Source organism: Centrocercus urophasianus, unplaced genomic scaffold, assembly GCF_019232065.1.
Source record: "Centrocercus urophasianus isolate 14NV4802_14NV808 unplaced genomic scaffold, USGS_Curo_1.0 seq_11, whole genome shotgun sequence".
NCBI lineage: Eukaryota > Metazoa > Chordata > Aves > Galliformes > Phasianidae > Centrocercus > Centrocercus urophasianus.
In genome coordinates, this window is record NW_024884253.1 from 85,907,856 (window position 1) to 85,930,221 (window position 22,366).

Here is a 22,366-nt window from a genome sequence, read left to right on the forward strand (position 1 = left end):
TTTCTGCTGCCCTGAACTGGCACCGTGTGCCTCAACGTTATTCAGCATGCAAATATTTATTTCAAGCAGGCATTATTGTGGCCTATGAGTGCTGCATTTCTTGGTTGCTGGCAAATAGGAAAAGGATTCTACATCTGTCAAAACTAGACTGACTGATTGGCAACAACATCACCCTTAACAGAGGAGTTAAATGTCCTTGAACCTGTAGGGAGAATTCCATCTGACAGGGAAAAAAAAGGGCATAGCTTTTCATTCCAAGCAGCACTGAGTGTTGCTGACACACGAGGGTCTAGATTCGCCTGAACTGCAGGAAAGAAGAAAGAAATCTGATTTCTCGTATCTAACTTTAGAATTCATATTTTCTTCCCTGCCTGACTTCCTACCTACTCTACTACCCAGAAGTACAAGTTAGTTATCAGATAATAAGTTTGTCACCAAAATTTGGGTCTTCAGTCAACCAGCAGGCTGTTTCCCTTTTTGTAAGGCTGTTAAGTGAGATCCTCTAGAACAACTGAGAATTTATCATCTGCTAACTGAAGGACAGTACTGGGTCTTGCACTGCCAGCTGCTGCCTCTTCAAAAGGAACCTTCCTGAGTAGATATAGCAAAGCTTCCTTCTTGCAGTCCTCTGCTTCCTTTGCCACCTGCTGAAGCATCACCACAGATCTCTGCGCAGCTTGGTAGTTTTTCATGAATTTGCTACAAAGCACTTCAGACTCATGAAATTCAAAGCACAGGGCTCCCTCCAAGTTGTGGCTACATCCTAGGAAGCAACAGGACTGTAACTGCCTAATGTTATGAATTCCTGGCAGTGGGTCAAAGTAAGAGCTCTGCTGGATCATGCTGACGCTGAGCAGCATGGCCTATTTATGTCACCAGGTATGGCACTTGTGTAGGGTTGCTGTTACTGCTTCCTAGGAGCTGCTCTTGGATCTATCTCCCCTTAACATAAGCTGTTCTGTCAACCTTGGCCATCTGGAGATTTTGGGTAGGTCTCTCAGGCTATCTGTGCTCTGGTCACAGTCAGTCACAGAACAGTGCTGATGTTCGCCTAGTTTTGTTTAACCAGAGGGGTAACGCTTGGCTGGTCAGGTCGCTGCAAGGTAGCACAGCGCTCCCAGAACAAAGTTTAATTCACTGAGCGCAAATGAAACAATAAAAAGAAAAAACACTGAAACTGAAACTGAAAAGGGAAGAACATTCACTTAATAAGGAAGTTGTTAAAGTGCTACCACTGGCAATGCACGTGTCTGTGCTGACAGGTGTGGATGCACGTAGCTCTGCATACAGCTACTTTGACATACCAAGGGCTACTTAGGCTGTGCTGTGAAGGAAGATGTCTAAAACAGATGAATGCACCTCTGGATTTTAAAATGTTTTTCTTCCACTCTGTTCTGAGTAAAAAACACCACAGAAGCATTGAATTACACCTCACCATCCCTCCCACTGACAGCACCCCTGCAATACTCCAGCTTTAAACAAGGAGCAGAGAGCTGAGTGCGCCTGGAGCTGTAACGATGGCCATGGTGCTTTTAACAGCACTCAGTCCTGCCTAGAATTGTCTGTTCTTAAAGGCTGCTTTAAATGAAGTACTTGTTTCGCCGTCTCGATTTTCCTCTTCAAATCTCTCCCATTGCTTTGTTCACGTTGATATCATTGTGGGATTTACTTATTTATTTTTGGCTCGGGGTTATTGCGAGATAAGCGCGACATAAAATAAGCACCACTTTTAAGGAAGAAAAGAGCAGGAGAGAAAGAGAGATTCGTGGTGAGAAGCTGCCAAGTTTTATCTGCCGGGAGACCAACGGGCCTATTACAGAGCACACTCGGGGCTTTCATCGCCTTTCCCTCCCGCCCGAGGGAGGCTGCAGCCTGCTGCTCTCTGGAGGGCGAAGCAAAGATTCCAGACTTCTTTTGCCCGCTGCCGGCCGCCGTCGCGGCTCCGCCCCGCGCCCATTGCGGAAGGCGGGGGGGGTCCAAGATGGCGCCGCGTGTCTGAGCAGCTGCGCGTCGTGCGCAGGTGAGCGTTGCGCTGGCAGCGGTTGGGAGGCACGGCCGGTGCTGTGCCAGTTGCCAGTCCTGGGGCGAGGAGGAACCGCCGGTCCCCGAGCTCGTCAGGAGGGCTCGCCCGGCTCTGGGCCGTTTTGCGTTAGCAGCACCGTTTTCTTCCTGTGGTGGTAAGAGCGGGAACGGCTCGATGTACCCGAGGCACCTGTTGGAGGAGTGCTTCATCGGCAGTGGTGCGACACACGGCGCTTCCTGTCCTTCAGTTCTGCTCCTTCACGCTCTGTCACTTTTTTTCTCCTCCAGGATTATTGTCCAGGAGAGTTTACACCTTGCTTAAAAAGGTACGGATTTTATTTGACCGCGTTCTTTCTTCTGTGGGCCGCCGAAGTAAACCAGGCTCATTCTGTGAGCTGTTCCGTTACACGGTTATGATTCTACAAGAGGGAATTCTACAAGGGAAAAAACCCAAACCTTTTTTCCTTCTCTGTGTTTAGTTAACTGTATTACACGTAGATGTAACTCAGTGTAAGGGATGTCACCTTTCTTCCCTATGTTAATTACGTGGAACATCATAAGCTGCTGTGGGGGTAGGTGTTTGTGTGGGGTTTGCCTGGGAGGAAGCATTTATATATGCTGGGATGAGGCAGCACCTGAGCAGTTATGCTGTGCTGTTTGGTCCATACTGAGCAAATTTACCTCTTGGGTTCTTTTTCGTTTTTATTGTATGCATTTGTGTGTAAAGCTCTGCTAGTGCCTAAAAATGTACCCTCAGTACTCACCAGAACAACAAATTCATAGTGAAGGCTTAGGAGTAGGTTTTTAAATCCTGTTTCTTCCTGAGGAACTGAGTAATTGCCTCCCACCTCTTTCTCTGTTCCCATGAGATCATTTAAAAAGCAGGTAACTACTTCTAAGAATTTTTTAGAGACTTCTGCTTTTAAGACTTAAGAGTTCTTCACTTGTGTTTCAGTACAGCTTCTTAAAGGATGTTTAGTTTCTTAGATGAAATCATGTTTTCCCTCTATTTCTGTGTTTCTCTGGACAAAATAGTGATAGGAGCTTTAGGAAAATCCTGTTTGCATTCAATTTAGTGTTTGATATTGAAGCAGAGAATTTCAGCTTATTCCTTTTGAAAGCAACATTCTTTAAAAGTATATGTTATTGTCCTTAAGCCCAGAGATATAGTCTGCATGTGCTTAGGCGAGAAGACGGAATGAATTTGGCAACCACATGATCTCTGAAGCTAGGTTTTGTCTAAGCAGTAACTTCTATATTATTTGCTCCATTTCCATTCTGTCTGCTTGTTTAAACATCTGCTATGAAAAATGCTTGTAGGGTAAAACAGTGACTTATTTCCTTAGCTAGATATCTGTAGTTTAATGGCCACGCTCACTCAGTAGTGTTAACAGAAGAAAATTCTCTTTTTGAAGTTAAACATGGAGGATTAATGGTTCAGGTTGTATGAAGTTTTATCTAGAGGTATATTTTGCAAGGTTGGCAAAAGCACTCATACTGGAAAAACGTACTGACCTTTTACATCTTACATTGTTGAATTATTTAACTGCAAAACCTGGGTGTATCTTATAGGACCGTAGGTTGAATTCTCAGATTCCAAAATCAGTTTCTAAAGAAATGAAAGCCTTGCCTGTCTCATTTCTCACTGTCTTTTAGAACGCTTTTGTATTTTCTCCGTAAACTTTATGAAGTGCCTTTATGCAGTTTCATAAGTGAACTGATTTCTTGAAACACGTGCTAGATCAGATTTGCAATGGTAGATCAAACTTAATTCTGATTAAGAATTAATTGTGGTGTGTAGTTTTTTTTTTTTTTTGTAGCCGACTTGAACAGATCACCTTTTTTCTTTTCCAAAAATGATCTGGATCTTGAGGTTTACTAGAAGATCCGTGTATTTGTATAGCTACATACAGCCTTATATACATCTGTGTAATACCTTTACCAACGAGAAGGTGCAAAAGTTCCAAAGAATTCACTTTCTTGTGGAAAACAGAATAAATGTTAATGATGTTCTGGCATATTGTACTGGTCAGATCATAATATTTTATACTAGCTGGGTGTTGTTGTTTAACATCCTGCACCTGAGGATAGAAGTTTTGATTTTTCCATGTTGCTGAATGATTGAATTTAAAAGTAAGGTCTGTGGGGTTAGGATTTTTAGGAATGCTTCATTTGTTTTGTATTCTCATGCATTACCAAGATGTATTGAACTACTGTGCCCCTATTTTCGGCACCCACATAAAAGACCCACGACAGTCTGTGATGCAGACATGCAAGACTGTGTCTGCAGTTCTTCTCATGTGATGTGAGTAAAGTGTCTCTCGCAGATAACAGGAACTCACTGCGCTGTGATGCCTGGTGTGATTAAGAGCACCGTGTCTGATGTCAGAGGAGCTGCAGGCTTTTTGAATTAGAAGATACAGATTTAAAAAAAAACCCAAGCAAATAATTTGCCCCCAAAACAAAACAGGAACTTAGCTTTTGTAGCTTTCTCCCTGCCTGGAGGATCTTGGGAGAAAACAGCATCAGGAAATAACTTGGGATAGCTGATTGTCTTTGCGTACTGAATATCCCTTGCATGTATGCTGTAGTTCAGATATGTGCTAGAACCTGGCTTTGTGTTCAAGTGCTTGCTAATGGCAATCTCACGTTTCTCAGAGATGCCTGCTGCCTGTGACTCAGTGCTGGAAGATATTGAAGATATTGTGTCAGCACAAGATTTGAAGCCCCACGATTGGCGATATGTAAGAAAGAATGTTTTTCCCAAAGTGCGAAAGCGCAGTTGGAAGCAAGGAACTCAGACAGATGATGATCCTCCATGTGACAGGTAAGTTCTACCATTAGGTCTGTCTTGCTTGTTTCTTCACTTTCAAGTTATTAAAGTAAGGTGGAAGTTCCCATTATCTCAAAATATAAAATCTGAATCGCTTACAAGAGTAAATAGCGTTTGTAAAATGCAGCGGTAATGAATAATAAACCCCTAGGCAAATATCTTTCTCTAGGTTTTTCAGTAGAGAGCACTCTTGGCTCAGAGCAATCCCAGGGTTGTGTGTGGACTGGTCACTGAGATCAGCCCTGCTGAAAGGACTTGGAAGCCCTGGTGAATGAAATGCTGGATGTGAACCAGCAGAGTGCACTTGAAGGGCAGATGGGCAACTGCATCCTGAGCTGCATCGGAAGAGTGGTAGCCAGCAGGGAGAGGGAGGTGATCATGCACCTCTGCTCTGCCTTTGTGAGGCCCCATCTGGGGTACTGGGTCCAGGGCTGGGACCTAAACACAAGAAAGATGTAGAGCTCTGGGAACAGGTCCAGAGGAGAGCCAATGAGATGATCAGAGGGCTGGAGCACCTCTCCTATGGAGGAAGGCTGAGGGATTTGAGCTTGTTTAGCCTGGAGAGGAGAAGGCTCTAAGGAGACCTCATTGTAGCCTTCCAGTAAAGCAAGAGAGCTTTGGAGGAAGACTGACTTTTTACACAGTGTGATAGTGATAGGACAAGGGAGAATGGTTTTAAACTAAAACAAGGGACATTTAGGTTAGCTAAATTCCTTAAATTTCTTTAAATTTCTGGAAGAAATTCTTTGTTTAGAAGAGGGTGGTGAGGCACTGGAATGGGTTGTTTAGGGAAGCTGTGGAGGCCCCAATCCTGGAGGCATTCACAGCCAGGTTGGTTAGGGCCCTGGGTAGCCTGATTCGGTAGTAGGGAGTGACAGCCCTGCCCATAGCAAGGGGGTAGAACTAGATTATTTTAAGGTTCCTTTCAAGCTATGCTTTACTATGATCCTTTATGATGGAAATATCATTAATGAAGTAATCAGACTGAAAAAAAAATTGGGTCCTGTTACTTACGTGTTACTGAAAAATTGTGTGCTCCATTTGAATTACTTAAGTTGTTCTGAAGAGTGCAGCTTTTCAGTCCTTGTATAGTCTTTTGACATCTAGAATGGGAAATCTGCACATCATTATGAGAATGATGACAAACTGAGGCTTAATGTCATAATGAGATGAAATTTATTAGCTACTGACTGTAATGAGGATATACAGAAATGTATTGGCAGTTGCTGAGAGAAGTTGGTTGTTGCAGTTGTTGCATTTATCATCCATGACCCCTGTTGTTGAAGGGGAAGGATGTTGTAAAACTGGATCTATTTGTGTTAAATAAAAACCAGATGAACAAAACCCAAACCACAGAATTCTTAAAGGTATTTTCTGTCCTGCCTTTTGGATTTTTTGTTTGATGATAGCATTCCTGTTTGCTTATGAAACTTGAGTTAGTTGCAGACGATCTAACCATGTTTTCATATACATGAAATTACCCGTGATTCTACTTTTATTGTGTGAAAGTGCTATCCAGAGAGGTCAGAAACTTGCATGGTACCTGAAGGAGCCTGCTTGAGAACTTACTTGTGTGAGAAGATTTACCTTATAGCACTTAAATGAAGTCCCAGATGCAAAGCATGTTTCTTCTTTGTCCGATCCATTAAGAAAATTGCAAAATCTAAAGTAAACTTTAGATTTAAATCCAAACAATGTCAGCACAAGAAACTTTCTTGCATGTTGTTCTTTTATTTAAAAACAACCCCCCCAAAAAATAAAGTCTGTCCAAAAGCAAAAAAACCCACCCAAACCGACCCAAAACAAACTTATAGCAAAACCAAACCAAAATGTTTGTGGTGAGTGAAATGGCACCAGGGCTGTTGCTCAGGTTTGCTGTGGAACTGCCTTAGAGTCCTGGCACGGGTCAGTGGTTGCTCTGTTCTGAAGAAGATGGACAACCTTAGAGACAACCAAGGATTTAGCCTTAATGCATCTAGAAGTTCCACCACTATTTGGAGACTGTTAGGGACTTGTTTGTGTCGGTTGTTTTCAAGTGCTTTTAGACTTTCGAGGTTGTTTGTTTGTCCTGAGATAGACTTAGATAGTCAGTCTTGCCTTTAAAGTCGAGGCTTTAGTCTGGGAAGAGAGGGGCAATCTGTGGAAGCAATGAAGGCAAATCTCAAACTCTGTTTTGTTGGAAACTTCAAATGTGTTCACAAGAAATGCTTGTCTTGCTCTAAAAAAAAAGGTCTTGCATCTGTTCTGTGATTAACAGCTTATTCAAGCTCGTATTTAAAAAAAAACAAAAAGAAACCCAAACATTGAGAATTCTAACTGGCACTCTTGTGGTTTGGCCCTGGCCCACAGCTCAGTACCCACCCAGCTGCTTTCTCATCCTTTCCCAGCAGGCTGAGAGTGAGAAGTCAGAAGATCAAAAGCAAGAGAATGTATGGCCTGAGATGAAGCCTGGTTTAATAAGGAAAGGTGTGGAGTCTCCTACAGAAGACTGATGTCAGGGCAGTGCTTAATTTGGATAGACCAGATTCTCAGGGTTCTTTTTTTGTTGTTGTTGTTGATTATGGTGTCATATGATATGGAAAACCCCAGTATGCTTGCAGTGAAATGCATGGTGGGAAGCAGAAGCCTTGGATGCTGGGCTAACACTGTTCAGCTGCAGCTAGAACTTGAATGTGCAATCAGAGTGTTGTAGTCGTACATCCAAAGCACAGCACCATGTGGGTTGCTGTGAAGAAAGTGATCTCCATCCCAGATGCAATGCTCTATTACTCTAATAACAACTGTGATGCCCTTCCCCTCCTGCATTTGTTACTGTTTGTGTTACTTATGTTATATATTTAGAGAAGTGCAGTTAGCTTAATGTGCTCAATAGTTCTGAAGTGAAAGCTTGTATTTAACTTGCCTTTTTGATTCATTTCTATGTAACAGTGTGATTCCTGGTATTCAGAAGATCTGGATTCGTACGTGGGGATGTTCTCACAATAATTCAGATGGTGAATATATGGCAGGACAGCTAGCTGCATATGGATACAAAATTACAGGTAATAATAGCAGCAAAGTCACTTAGTCCAGAATTTTGGGGTAAGTGTTCAGAGATGGCAACTTGTTACATGTTTTCAGGTACGTAGTAATAGGCTTATTTGCTGCTGGAGCAGAATTGAGATGTTCTGTGTGAATCATCCTTCGTAGGGGTGGTGGATGGGATGGAGGTGGGATGATACAGGACTGGATCCTGTAGGTTTAAAAGATGAAAACGCTTTTTCTTCTTTTCCTTGGGGTGCTCATCCAGAAATCCTTCTTTGTGGCAGCTATGGCACAAAGGTAAGGTAAGACTACAAATGAGGTATCAGCTTGGCCTTGTGACTTTCTTCATTTTTAATTTCTCCTTACCTTACATTTCCTGCTGTACAGTGTTCCAGGGGCTATTGCTGTTTTCTCAGGTTTTTTTAAGGTTTGACTGTTTTGTGCTATTGGAGTTTTATTGGCAGCAACATAGGAAAAGTATAAGAAGAAACTTAAAAAAAATATATATATATATGAAAGAGATCATTTGTTGGTCAGCATCTTGAAGAGCTTATTTCCTACTAGTTCCTGAGTTTTTGAGTCAACAATTCAAGAGCTGAAGAAATGCTGGAATAATGTTCTGTTTTTAAGAACTAAGATGTTATCTTTACTTGCAGTTCTTGTTTCTTAGTGAGGAAAATGATCAAGCACGATTTCCAGCATCTTCTATGTAATTGCAAGGATGGAAATAATAGAAAGAGATATCAGACAGACTTCTGTAACAGTGCAATTTACTTTGTAAGTTGACTAGAATGTGTTCTAATTACAGAAGTGAGTTTCTGACTTGTGAAAAACTACTACTAATACTATTCCTGATCTCTGTTTGCTGTGTGAATTCTACCCTATTGAAAGTGTGGACCTGCTGCTGTTAGCCTAGGACTGTGCTGTGGTACTTGCTTATTCTGAAAGTAATATACCTTGTGGCTTTACTTGTTCTGAAACTGGCTTTGGTTTCTTGGCACCGTGACTCACTACAGGTTAGATATGCCTGCATAGCTGCCCACTAGTAGGCCCTGCAGTGGGAGAGCTGGGAGCTCTCCTGTGCTTGGAAACAGGTGGTTGTTAGGGAAGGGAGTTCAGTATGTGTGCCATTTAACAGCACTTTCTGCCAGCTGCTGCTGGCTGAGCAGCTGAGAAACGTTAGGCTGCTAAAGTGGAAAGTCTTATTAATGCTTGTTGGCATTTGTAGGTTTCTCTTTCTGTGGGGTGAATGATTTGTGGCCTAACATTCATGAATACGTTTCTGGTGGCTCAAGCAGTTAGGCTGATCCATCATAATTGCTAAGAGGTGAGGAGGAAAAACTAGCAATGCATTAAAAGTACCAGAAGAATGAGCAGCAAGAAAGGATGAAAAATCTTTATTAATAAAAATCCAGCAGAACTGAAGCAATAACTGCTCATCATCACTACCTGGTTTTTAAGAAATAAGTGCTTGTGTGGAACATTTTTCCCTCCTGTAGTGTGAGACTTCAGAAGTAGAAAAAGAGTGAAAATTTGTTGTAAATTCAGTGAACTTGGCTTTCATTTAGCATAGAGAAGTTAGGTTATCAGGATGTTTTGTTTCATTTCTGCAACTTGACATTAGTCTTTGTAGAAGTGCCTTTTTTACTATCTTGGACAACTTACCTGTGAGTTTGTTTGATGGAGTGATGCTCCTCTTCAGAACTGGTATTCAGAGGCGTTGCCTAATGTCCATTGTACTGCATAAGCCATACTTAGTAACACTTGGATTGTTCACTCCCAGATTTTGGATGACAGCCTACAGATGCAGTGAAGCATGCTGCGTCATCCATTTTGTTCATCCAAGTGGGAAATAACAACTGAGGCTATTCAGGTGTTAAGTCTAATTCCGAACTTGATGCTTTATTTTATATTTTTAAATGTGGGTTTTATAATTGCTGTTCTATTGCAGAGTAAAGTTCCAGTCATGTTAAACTTGGATTTATTTCATGGATATTTAGTAAATATATAATCTCCACTTGAACAGGTTATTGTATTCTTTATGTTTGTTAACTTAAGCTTTCTGCAGCCTGTGTAGCTATTGATGAGGTATTTGACCAAGGCTTCTGGTATATGCATTCAGGTAAGAATAAACAGTTGGTCTTTTCTTTCCACCTTGCTGATAACACTTCTCTGCCCCTTCACAAGAGTTTGTTAAACAAATTAGCAACTACTGGATGGTTGTATGAACCACACTTGCTGTGAGATAGCTTCAAAAAAAACCAAAAGCCCCAACAAACTAGAACTAAGACAAGTGTTTATTAGCTGCTAATGATGTGCATATTGTGCAGCCTTATCAATCAGAATTCCAGTTTAGTATTTGCTTTTAGATTGTACTTTTCAAGTACTTGTGTTTGCAGTCCCAATTTAGGAGAAAAGCCTTTTTGAGGAGGCTGAATGTGGAGAAATGCACAGAATTCCCAAACAACCTTTCTGGAGATGAGAGGCACCAGTTTTCCCTTACAACTCTGTAGTTATTAAACTGTCATTCACTGTGAAGTAGCCTGGCAATGCAGAGAAGTGAACTGAGATGTAAATCCTGTATTTTTTCATACCCTTGCTGAAGTATTTGCCTTCGATTTCTAGTGTCACATATCCAGCTTAATTTTTGCATTAGTCAATAACCTTATACACCTGTTCAATTGCTCATGTGGCAGATGTCTTTTTCAGATTCAAACTGGCTGCTAATTGGATGCTGAGGACTTTTGATTGATTGATACACTTCAGGTATCATTGACTTGAGATAGCACTGTGTAGTTGCAACAATATGATCTCCTGTTTCCAGAGGTTCTAAGCTGTTGATGGTCACAAGTTTGCTTTCTCTTCTATTTCCTGGTGCTTGGGCCTGAATATCCTGCTCTGCCAGGCACAGGCAGTGTGTGAATGCCTGGGATGTGGATGTGGTGATTTTTGTTTTGTTTGATCTGGTTTTTCTCTGCTGCTGAAACAACTGTTAAAAAATATCGAGCACCATCGTCCAAAGAGAAACGAGATCTGAAACTTGTGTAGTGAGATGGCTAAGGACATGAGGAGAGATGATGAAATGCCACCTTGTAACTTCTACAATCGTGGCATGGGACGACCACCTTCATGCAATGCCATCTTTTCAAGATGCCTTGGCAGGAGTAGAGGTTTTGCCCATTGCAGTGGAAAGTGTTCTGTGAGGCAGCAGGGCTGACAGTGGCTCTGCTGGAGTTGCTGAGGTGCCCTGTTGTATTTTGGGCTTAATGCAACATCATGCGGTGGTTCTCATCTGCAACAGTTGTGTGCCCTGAGACCTTGTAAACTAATCTGTATTTGTGGTTTTGGCAGCTGTGTATTACTGATACTATGTTCCCTGTAAAGCTTCCTAGCCTGTGTGTGGCTAAAGTTCTTAGTGATAACTTGTGACTTGCAGAATAATGCAAGACATATGACTTCATTGTGATCTTTTTCCTACCTCAGCTTCCTCGGTATCAACTCCTCATTCCAGTTAGGCAAGTTTCTGTTTTTGGGATATATGGCCTTGAGGGTGTTGTTTCTGTTAGAGGATAGAACTTAAACTGGGAAATGTTTGCCCAATTAATGAGGGAAGAAGAAAGCTACACTTTTCTCCTACTGGCTTCACGTATCACTGCCATTATCAATTCCTCTATCACTTGATCACATCAAGAATGTATTATTTTCCTTATCTCAAGCTATTCATCTGTTCTACAGTCCATCTAAATTGATTATTTTTTTCTTTCATGACACAGAGCTGGCAACTGAAAGATGAGAGCGGGCCTAAGTAAATTCTGTGCGCAGGGTAATGGAAAAAAAAAATTGACCATGTGCTGTACTGGTTGTGCAATAGAATTTAGTTCTGGCAATGCTGAACTTCTCGTAATACAGAAGGCTGAACTTGAGATGGATTGAACTATGGAAGTGTAGTGGAAATACTGAGTCATGGCCTGAAGCAGTGATTAAGCACCTGATGGGAAGGCAGGGCCAACCTGGTGATGCTCAGGTGCAAGCAGTGCACATGAGTGAGTGGAAGAGGTGCAGCCAGGATCTGTTCCTTCCCAGACCTCATGTAAGGGTTGGCAGTGGAAGCAGGGGCATCCTGCTGGAGATCCCTGCCTGCTGGAGGCCTTCCAAAGGTAAGTGGTTTTTCTTCCTTTGTTTCTGCGTGTGCAGCTGCTGCATTTGGGCTTGTTCTCTTTTGCTGCAGACTAGGATCGTGCCCCTCTGCTATTATTGCTGTAGTTTCCATCACATTATAACATTATAGAATGTAAACTTTGAGTTCTAGTAACTTGCATCCTCATAACTAAAACGTATTTATGTGGTAGATGGTTAAGCAATCAGTAAGTGCATAAATAGTGATGAAGCAAGTTCAGTTTAGTCATGTAAGTGATGTAGGGCATTCTACTCAGCTGGTTTCCCATGTCTCACATGTAACAAGTAATTATTTATAGGAAACTTAGGGAAGGTAGTAGAAGAGCAGACCAGATTTTTATAAATCAGATTTTTGCCAGTGTACTCTGAGGTAGGAGCTTGGGAAAGGAAGGTTATCTTTTGATCATAGTCTTTGTGGAAGTTCTTGGAAGTACTTTCTCTTCGTCCCCTGCCCTCCAATGGGGCTGTGTGCAATTTATATTTCCCTAGTGACTCATCTTGGCCAACTAGAGATATGTTCATGTGAGCCTGGATGAGAGTACCCACAATTCCCAGATGTACAAAACAGGTCCAGTGACCAGGGGAACTAATAAAATTGTGTGTAGATGTTTTCCTTCTCTCAAAGCCCTACTCTTGGAGTGTATCTGCTGCTTAGATAATACGTGCTATTCATGTGTCCTACTTCCTTTCTTTTTATGGCACAGCACAGTATTTCCCCAGGCCTGATTAGCATGTCTGAGTTCAAACATCCCTCCCAATTTCTTTTTAGGTAAATGCTTTCCTATTGCACAGTAGTTAAGTCATGATAAGGTAATATATAAAGTAGATTGCAGACTGTGCCTGAGATTTAGGTGTGTTTAAAGGCAGAAGCTCTAACCCTTTGGATGCTTAGTGCTGTATCATTGGGGCCCAAGAGATGGCAGCATCGGATAAGCAGTGCAGATCTGGGGCACAGCTATTCCTGCCTGTGTTTTGATAGCACTTGGTGTCTTTTGTCAGTAAGCTGGGCAGGTAGCTTTTTAATTATTGTTGATCTATATTACTGATTTAACTTAGGGTTACTGGGTTATTAGGCAAAGTGTAGTTGTATGCATTTAGTTAAATCTGCTCTATTTTAAGTTATTTGCTGTCAGTGTTCTGGTCTTTACGTCCATTTAGTTGGTAACTTGGTGATTGCACTTCAGGTTTTTTTAGAGTATCTATTTTAGCTGAGAATTACCACTTTGTTAGGCTCTGTGTTGGACTCCCTTCTCAAGGAGTCTGTATTGTGGATTCAGGATTCATGTATGTATATATAACAAAGGGTTACAATTGTTAAAGTCATGAAGAGCTCTTTCCTGGTGCTTGTTTGATTTAGAGAAGTTGATGTAGGTGGTATAAGGACTCCTATTTGAAGCATTAATTAAAGATTTTTCCTTATAATTATCAACTCCCTAATTATTTTCATCAAAGGGTTAATTTTTGTTTAATAATTTATGTCAGCTGTCTTAAAGTTTTCCACTAAGACACTTGAAATTGTGGGGACAGCTGAACAAGTGTTATCTGTTGAGATGCAGAACTACAGCATTAGCGAAGCTCTGAATTTAGCTAATAGGGCAAAGGCAAACTGAGTTAATGTTGCAGATTAGTAATTAACTGTTACAGCTTGATAGTGATGACGTTTCAGGTAGGTAACTATTGTCATTAGTGCAGTGCTACATTTTCAATACTAGATTTTTAATTTATTCAAGTAAATTCTAAATGATGTCTAGGTCTGATTTAAATAAATAAAAGACTATTTTTAAGGGAGAGTGTTGCTTGCTGTGGAGGCCTAGGTCAGATGTTAATGAGGCCTAGCTGAACGCATAGCTTGTGAATTTTGTTACAGTTAATTTGGGCATGTGCAAATATTTTATTTGTTATGGGTGGGCATAAACTTCTCATGTTCTTCAACAGAACTTCTGGGTTGTAGTTTTTTCCACTGTTTAATTTTTTTTTTTTTTTACATAATCTCTTATTATGAGTGATGTTTAAAACAATGGACAACTGCAAGCTAGCTAAGAGCAACCTTTCCCTGGCAGAGTTTGGGAGCTTTTCCAGCTGTCTGCTGGAATGAATTTGCAGGGAGGATGCTCTGTGCTCATGGAATTGCCACAGTCTGATACAAAGTTGGAACAAGTTGGTGTGCTATTTGTATCCTCCTTCTGAAGATATGGAATTACTGTGGAATCTTCAGTCCTTCTGTTCTTTGCTGGAGGTGTTGCTCAGAGGACTATTTTGATATTAAGCAAGTTACGTGTAGGCTGTTAATCTTTCACAGAAACTCAGTAATTACTTGACATCTGCAGAAACAGAGGGGCTGTTAACCATGAGGGAAATAGTGTCTCTGCATCTCGATTCTACTGCATGGTAGAGCTGTATTTTGGAATGTTAGTGTTGTAACTGCTGTCTGCCTTCTTAGAAAATTTCCTTCTCATCCTATCCTGTTTCAGTGGTATCTTTTTTTCTGCTCATTTCAAACAGTTGTGGAAAGTAGGATAGTTCCTGTGAGCAGATGAGTTAAGTTCCCCCTGGATACTAAGCTGGCATCCCCGATACAGTGTTTAAAATAGTAATGCTTAGCTGTGATATGATGTGCCTGCAAATAAGCCTATCTGTCAATCTTGTAAGCATTGATATGTTGCCATTTGTAGTTAACTCTGAGTGTTGGGTTTGAGGAAGAGGTTTCATCTGTGAGGGCTGCTCTGAAAGTAATGCATCCTGTTTCTGTGTCAGAGGTGGGTATCGATGGCGTGGCAGCAAAGATGGAACCTTCCCGTCGTTATCCCATTACACTTGATTGCTGTGTGACAGATGGCAGCAGAGGGGTAGGCTGACAAAATTCCTGACAAGGAAGCGTGTATGAAGCAAAGATGTGTCGTTGAATTTCTTCATGCAGAAAAAAAACATTGATGTTTACTGTTGCTTGCTGAACATTTGTGGAGACCAAAGAGTGGATGTGAGCGCAGTGAAATGGTGAGTAGTGCATTTCAACAGGGGTGGCAGTGGCTCACCTCTCCTGCTGCAATTCTTGACAAGCGTGGCATGCAGGCTCTTGTTTGTTGCTGGCCAAAATGTGTAGCTGATGGTGATCAGGTATTGGTTTCCATGAAAATCAGCAGGAGGCACTAGTTTTGGAGTGACCTATGTGTTTAAACAGAAGACATAAGCATTTATCTTGTGCGTCAAATCCCTAGCTTTGGAATTTACTTACAGCAAGAAGCTAAGCAGAAACTTTGTGTTGGATGGCTAAAAATAGGCTTCAAGTTAATCGTGCCAAAACTGCATTGCTGTTGATTGGTACAAGACACTGGTGTATAGGGTAGTGAGTTTTTTGGCATATGATTTAATAGCAGACAGATCACTTGGCTGCTGATTTTATTAGGCATCTTGGACTCTTAGCTTTTGTTGGCCAGACTTTAAGGATAGAAGTTTGCTTGTTTGTAATTGAGTCCCTAAGTGATAGTTGACTTGAAATTCTGTTGCTTGTTTATGGGCTGACATTTTTGCTTGCTGTTGTCATGCTTTGAAGGAATTGCTTAGGATTGCTGAATGTTAATCTGCAGAATCAGCACTTGCTTGTGTTAAACTTCTTGCACTTGATGATGGCCCAGCTCTCTAATTTATATAGGTATCTCTGCAAGGTTTCTCCACACTCGGTGATGTCAGCAGCTCCTTCAAATTTCGTATCATCAACAAAGTTTGAAAAACAGCTTCTAGTCCTGTGTGCAGATTATTTTTGAAAACATTAAGGAGGACTGGCTCTAAAATGGAGACTTGTGGAAGGAACCCCACTTGTGACTGGCCACCAGCCAGCTGTGATCCCATTTACTGTAACCCTTTGGGTCTGATCCATCTGCCTCACCCATTGCATTATGTTTTTGTTCAGCTGTATGCTGGGTGTTTTGTCTATAGTGATACTGTGAGAAACAGCATCAAAAGCGTTACTGAAATCCAAAAAGATAATGTCAACAGCCTTCCCTTGATCAACTAGGTGGAGAACGTTGTAATAAAAAGAAACTAAGTTAGTTAAACAGGATTCTCCCCTCGTGAACCCATGTTGACTGTTTCCACAAATCATTTTTGCTGTGAGGTGTTTTTTGTTTAACAAACTGAAGTGTTTTTCAAATGGTCTTTGGTTCTATCCGTGACTTTTGAAATGCAGAGCAGTGAAGCAGCCTCATCTTCTGTAGATATGACAATACACTCGACCTGTGTGTTTTTATTGCTTTCAGTGGCTCCTTTGTTGAGGCTGAAGTATGTGCATGTGATGGTGACTGTAAGCTTTGCTTGTGCTGTTCAGTGAATTGGGGAGAAATAGTCATCATTTAGAAGTACATCAGCTTGATATTTCTTGTTTTCAAGCAGACAGTCCAAACAGCAGGTACAGTAAGTGGAGTTCATTGCTGGGGTTGAAAGTGTTGCAGAGGAAGCTGAGAAGAGGAACTAAGTAATGTTTTCCCTGACCACCGGGTAGGGAGTAGTTTGTAAGTTCATGTTTGTGACTGGCAGAGATTCCTTGTGTGCTGTTGAAATCTCTCACAGGTCACAGCATAAAAGGCACCTGCATGACTGATCTTTCCTTTCCAAGGCTGGACTGTTACTGCATATTTGTTTTTAGCAGATTGTCAAAAATCTCCAGTAATAAATTCATAATCTGCTGCAAATGATCAACTGTTCTTTCTTAAGTGTTTTCAAATGCGTAAACTTCATCTTTTAACAGAGTTCAAGCACACAATTGCTTTTGTTTTCTTCAGTGGGTATGGAGAACGTCTGATTCCTTTCCTCTTCATAGCAACCTTTCACGTACTTGAGTGCTGTTATCACTTCTCTCCATGGGCTTCTAGTGTCTAGGCTAAACAGACTGAATTCCTCAAAGCTTCTACCATAGCTCTCATCCACTAGATCTCTGATCTCTTGTTACACTTCATTGGACGTTCTCTGGTTTATTTTCATCAATATTGAAGTGCATTACTCTTCATCTGGTGTGTGCAGTTCTGGTGAAAGGATAAAAAGTTGTTTGACACGTTATTCAAAATACAGCTTCCAAGCTTAAGTCCCATGACAGCTGGAACCTAGATCAAAGTCTATTAGCGAATGGCTTTTCCTAACTGGTATTTTAAAAACCAAATGGACGCAGTAATGGAAGAAAAAATATCTGTGGGAGCTGGCTTTGAAGAGCTGCTCGAGATGAAACGTCTGACTTTCTGATAGCTTGTGCACTACCTTCAACAAGCACCTTGCAATATTTTTTAAATGAAGTATCAAATTGCTACTAATCTGTAGAGATTTATTAGAGATTTAAATACTCTAAAGATTTGCTGTCATAGCTGATGTAGAGACAGGACTGTTTGTTCATAAAGGTGGTATTCTATTTTTTTCTAATTGAAGAATGTGACCTCTGAATTGAAAAGCAGAAGATTGTCACCGTACTTTCATTTTTTGCCTTTACTTTGCTGTATTTCACAAATACATTCACAATGGTTTTTAGCCATTGTAGTCTAAACCCAGATTAGGTCATTGGTTTGCTGCAAAGGTGCACAAATCTTTGAAGGTACCTGTATGCATGCATCGAGAAAGGAAGAGGAGAGAGCGTGACTGTAGTGGGCAAGAGGTGGCAACAGTTTTCATTTAGCACCGGAGTTTGCTTATGCTGAGAAACACTTGAGATGTGATTGGAAAAAAAAGAGCTTTAGACTTGAAACCCTTTTTATTTTAGTGTTTTGTACACTGTTTGATTTCTGTAGGTGTTTTGTATGACTTCAGCTGGTAAGGACTTCATCTTGTTATGAGTTCTTTGGGTATAAATGATTACATTTCTTTCTCCATGTTGTAGCAGGTTTGGATTTATTGGTGTATGTAGCTTTTATAAGTGTAAGTAGTGGTGTAAGATGCTTTTATAGTGTTAGAGTTATAAGAAGCAGAGAAGCAAATCTTAAGTTCCTGCATTCAGTGAAGAAAAAAATTTAGACGAATATTAGATCAAAATCTTGATATTGGACTTGAGGCAGTAACTCTACAAAGCTCCATAATAATGAAAATTCTTTTCTCTTTTTTAATTTTGTAAACCTTCTCTGACAAAATTGGAGAATTTTAGTGTAAATAGGAAGCTATTTAAGAGAAGTCTTTTAAATACCTTTTCCCACCAGTGTTCAGCAAGCTGAGAACTGTAGGAGCCGGTGTAGATTTGGTCTGTTGAAGTTTATGTTTGGTTTACTTACCAGCAATTCTGCTGGTTTCTTGGAATGTACTTAAAGGAGTGAGGCCTCTACAAACTATGCAATGTAATAAATGTAATATCATGGTAACTGCTGTGCTGTTAGTCACTGCTAGATGGCACTGTGTAGCTGTGCTGTCACCTAAATGATTACTGAAACCTGTATTTGAGAACTATTTAAGGTAACAGCTTAAAAATGACGCATTATTGAATTTTATTTTCAATTTAGTCACTTAATTGAACACACAAAAAGTGATCTCTTGGCTCAGGGACTTACTCTACAGTGTTTGAAAGGATTCAAAAGTTCAGACGACCACACTAAGTGAGGTGAGGTTTTCCTGAGTTTCCTACGCAATTATTCATATGCAGAAGCACTGCATACATTAGACTTGAGTAAATACCCCACAAGATTATGAAGAAGAAAATAGATCTGTTGTCACTTTAACATGGTCACAGAGACAATGAACTAGTAAGGAGTACAGATCTATCTTCAGATCAGAGGGGTTTGTATGATCTTTGCTAACAGGTGTTAGTGCTTGTTCCCTGGATGCTTTATTTTCACAAACTTGGCTAATAAAGCTTAAAATCACTCTTTCTTCTTTGAGGTCAACAAATCTGCTGTATCGTGTATTTAAAAGCGAGTTTATCGCGTGAAGCCTGGCTGTTCATTCACGGAGGAGATGATATCCCAATCAAGCTGCTGGGTGTGGTGTTACGAGGCTCGCACTGTGATGCAGCTCGGATTTTCTGTGCCCAATCAGAATGGCATCAGGTTTTTTTTTTTTTTTTTTTTTTTTTTTCCCCTGTGTCAGCAAGAGGTTTTCACTGTTCTGGAATTACGATGTACTAAGAGGTCCATTCCACTTATTGTAGTTAAAAACATATCAGATATTTTGGCAAGGCAGATTTGCATGATACTCAGGTACGTATATAAGGGAAGGTTGCATTTCCTTAAGATTTAGCTGCTTCTAACAGTAAAGGTTACCTCAGCTGTAGCTTGTCCTACGTACCATTAAAAACAAAACTGAAGAGTCTGTGTAGTGCAAAATTGTCATTTATGTTACCAGACTGCATGTCTTCTATGTGCATGTTTGAATTTTTTTGGCATCATGAAGCATATTTTACTTTTCTGGGGAAGAGGGGACATATATGCAGTTGCTGCATACTGTAGTTGCTTCCTGCTGTTATTAGTACCTTGATTTAATTCATTACAATGTATTTCTCATTTCCTGTTACCTCGCTTGATTCCCGTAGGAGTGCATTAGTGATTATTTGCATTTGTACATACGCAGTGTTTTAATTTGTCTCACATTCCTGGCATTGATTGAAATCACTTGGCAGATTTGTACGTGGAATTCCAGGTGATCTACCTAGCATACACTAAAGAGAAAAGGAAAGAGATTTGGTATATCACTTGATTGCTTTAAGTTATTAGCAGGTACTGGCATGAGGGCTTATTTTGTAGGCAGATCCTGAGGAAATATTGAGCAGTTACTTCTGCTTTTTGTTGCTGCAAAACTGCTTTAAACACTTCTCACTCATTTTTTCTGCTGTCACGTCTTTTGTTTTTAGTTGAAGAACCGTTCTGGCAATGGCTGCGTGTCAGAAGGCAACAAAATGTTTGTTAGCGTATAATTTCCAAAATGTTGAAATGACAGCTCAGCTCACTGAGTCTGGATGGCAAAAAATGATGTTCTGAGATTGAGAGATGGAGAAGCAAAATCTGTTGATAGACCTATATAAAAGTTTCATATTTTTAAGAGTAAAAAATACGTAATTGTAGCTGCTGATCCTTCAGTGTGATACAGTGATTGTAAAGTAATTATGCTTCACATTAAAATTTGAAATAATTAGTTTAATATAGCTTTTCTTCTTATTTTGCAGGTTTACATAGCATTTGGTTTGAAGCAGTAATGCCAATACTAGAATGATTTAGTAAATCAGTTGTCTCAAGTTTAAATTGTGATTTGAGAAGGCATTTACAAATGTTTTTTCTTATCCTTACTGTTAATGGACAATCAAAGGAGGACAGTTAATAGGAGCTGGAAACATTTTTCTAAACTTCAGTCTAACAGTTTGTTTGGTTTTTTAAACTCTGCATCTGTGAACAAGGATTGGGTTTGTTTTTGTGAGATCCCAGATGTGAAGAAATGCCAGCAAATCAGCACCTTGCCCACTGTAAAATTGCTCTAACCTTTTATAGTGACTTTTTTACGCTTCGTTAACACAGTCTAGATTTAAAAACAAAAAAACAACAGTTCCATTCCTGTTAACATCAATTTGACATTGTGAATCAAGAAGACATTTTGATCTGTAGAGAGTGTGGGGCTACTTAATGTTTTGTCAAGGTTAAGTGCGTGACTGAAGAAACAGCGTGGCGTTTGAAACCACGTGGTATTCAGTTCCTTTGGAGGCATTTTGGGATTTAGAACACGTGCCATCTGTGTTGCAGACCATGTTCTCAAACTGGTGCCTAAAAGGAAAGATTTGAAGCATGATGAATTATATGGATGTAAGATGTGTGTTAGGTTGAATTACTTATGGATCTCTCTCTAAAAACACAGTATTATTTTAACCTTTACTGAGTCTGCTTGGTTTTTGACATCCCTTTCTCTAATATTGTTTCAGAGGTGTTTTTATGGTTATGTGTAGAAGACATTGTCTTTTAAAGTGAGGTTACAGAATAAAGAACAGAGAGTTTTCTTTGGCAAATACTTCAGTTGGTCCAAAAGTAATGCTTCCTATATTTCCATAGACACTATAGCAGATACAAAGAGCACAGTAGCACTGCTTGATAGAGCTAATTCTCAGCTACAAAACATGATTTTTCAACGTAGTCCCTGCCACTGACTGGTTTGCATGGAAGAGCTGACTGAGACGTTATCACTTTGTGATGTGACAGCTGTGCACTGTTGTCTGGAATGTAGCTTCTCGTTTGCTTCAGTGTCACCACTGCTGAAATGTACCACCCACTTCCTCCCTGTGCTTGCATCCTCTGTTTGGTCTCCGTAATTTTTTCACGTGAAGGAATTCAGTGATGCACCTTTGTTTCTTATAGACTTCATTGCCAAAAGCCATTTTGTCAGACTACCCCTCTGCTGCCCTCTACTGCATGGCAACAAAAAGTAACGGGATATTGGTGGGAAAATTGAACCCGTATTGCCATACCACTGACATTCATCTCTGATTTAATAACATAGGATGCGTTACATTCAGAGCAGCCCTGGTAAAAGTCTGTTAAAATAAGCTTTCTGTCCTTGCTTAAAGAGGCATTTTATCTGCTACTACAGACATTCAAAGGTGAATGTATTATCCAAACAGTTGTTTATAAACCTTTTGCTATATATTGTAGATTCCTGAGTTAAGTCTAATTAGCTGAGTGTGTTACTGCAGCACCTCCTGGAGGTAAGGAGGTCAATAGCAGCAGCTTCTTTTCCTTTGATTATACAGGGGGCTTTGTTGTTAGCTCAGGCACCTGAAAGGTAGTTATGGTCATTGGCATGAGCACCATTCCTTCCATGCTACTTCTTAACACAGTACGACCTCCTCCACCCCTTTTTTTTAATCTAATCTTCCCTCGGATTGCACAAATCTTTTGAATGTTTGGCTAGCCTCAGAATTCTGAAGGTTTTTTGTGAGTATAGGAAAGCATGTGAAGTGTGTTAATAATTTACAATGGAAAGCTGCATGGTGGGGATTAAAATATCATTTTAAGGTCAGCCGAACTTTGGAGTTTTTATTTTTCTTTATTTAGCTGAGATTGTTGGGAGGACACAGGACTTCATTTTGAGCTCATTGCTTCTGCTTTGGTCTTAGTTAAAAATGCTTTAGTTGATAAAATGGTCTTTTAAAAAGTTGTGTTGTAACAGGTGTAATTGCTATGCCAGTTGTGCCTTACAATAATTTTCAGTTTGTATCTGTAGATCAGCACTAAAACAAATAAGCAGCTGTGCTGTTCTTTCGTGTTTCCTCTAAACTTCAGTTCTGGAGGGCTCTGTGCTTCTGGTAATAGATGGTAGCAGGCTTATTGGACTCTTGCTACTGCTGAAATGCTGTGTTTGGGAAAAGGCAGATTG

The 22,366-nt window shown here is 40.4% G+C and overlaps 1 protein-coding gene across 2 annotated transcripts in view; it reads left to right on the plus strand.

The window, feature by feature from the left end:
• Positions 1 to 1,947: 1,947 nt before the first annotated feature.
• The window catches only part of CDKAL1 (CDK5 regulatory subunit associated protein 1 like 1), a 362,027-nt gene continuing 341,608 nt past the window's right edge, over positions 1,948 to 22,366 (plus strand). Inside the window, exons 1-4 of one of the 2 annotated variants that reach the window (XM_042837305.1) lie at positions 1,948 to 2,020; positions 2,311 to 2,348; positions 4,681 to 4,849; positions 7,784 to 7,896. In XM_042837305.1, coding sequence (XP_042693239.1) covers positions 4,683 to 4,849; positions 7,784 to 7,896 — 280 coding nt within the window. In that variant the 5' untranslated portion in view covers positions 1,948 to 2,020; positions 2,311 to 2,348; positions 4,681 to 4,682. The remainder of the gene's footprint in view (positions 2,021 to 2,310; positions 2,349 to 4,680; positions 4,850 to 7,783; positions 7,897 to 22,366) is intronic. The other variant, XM_042837314.1, reaches the window with a different exon arrangement.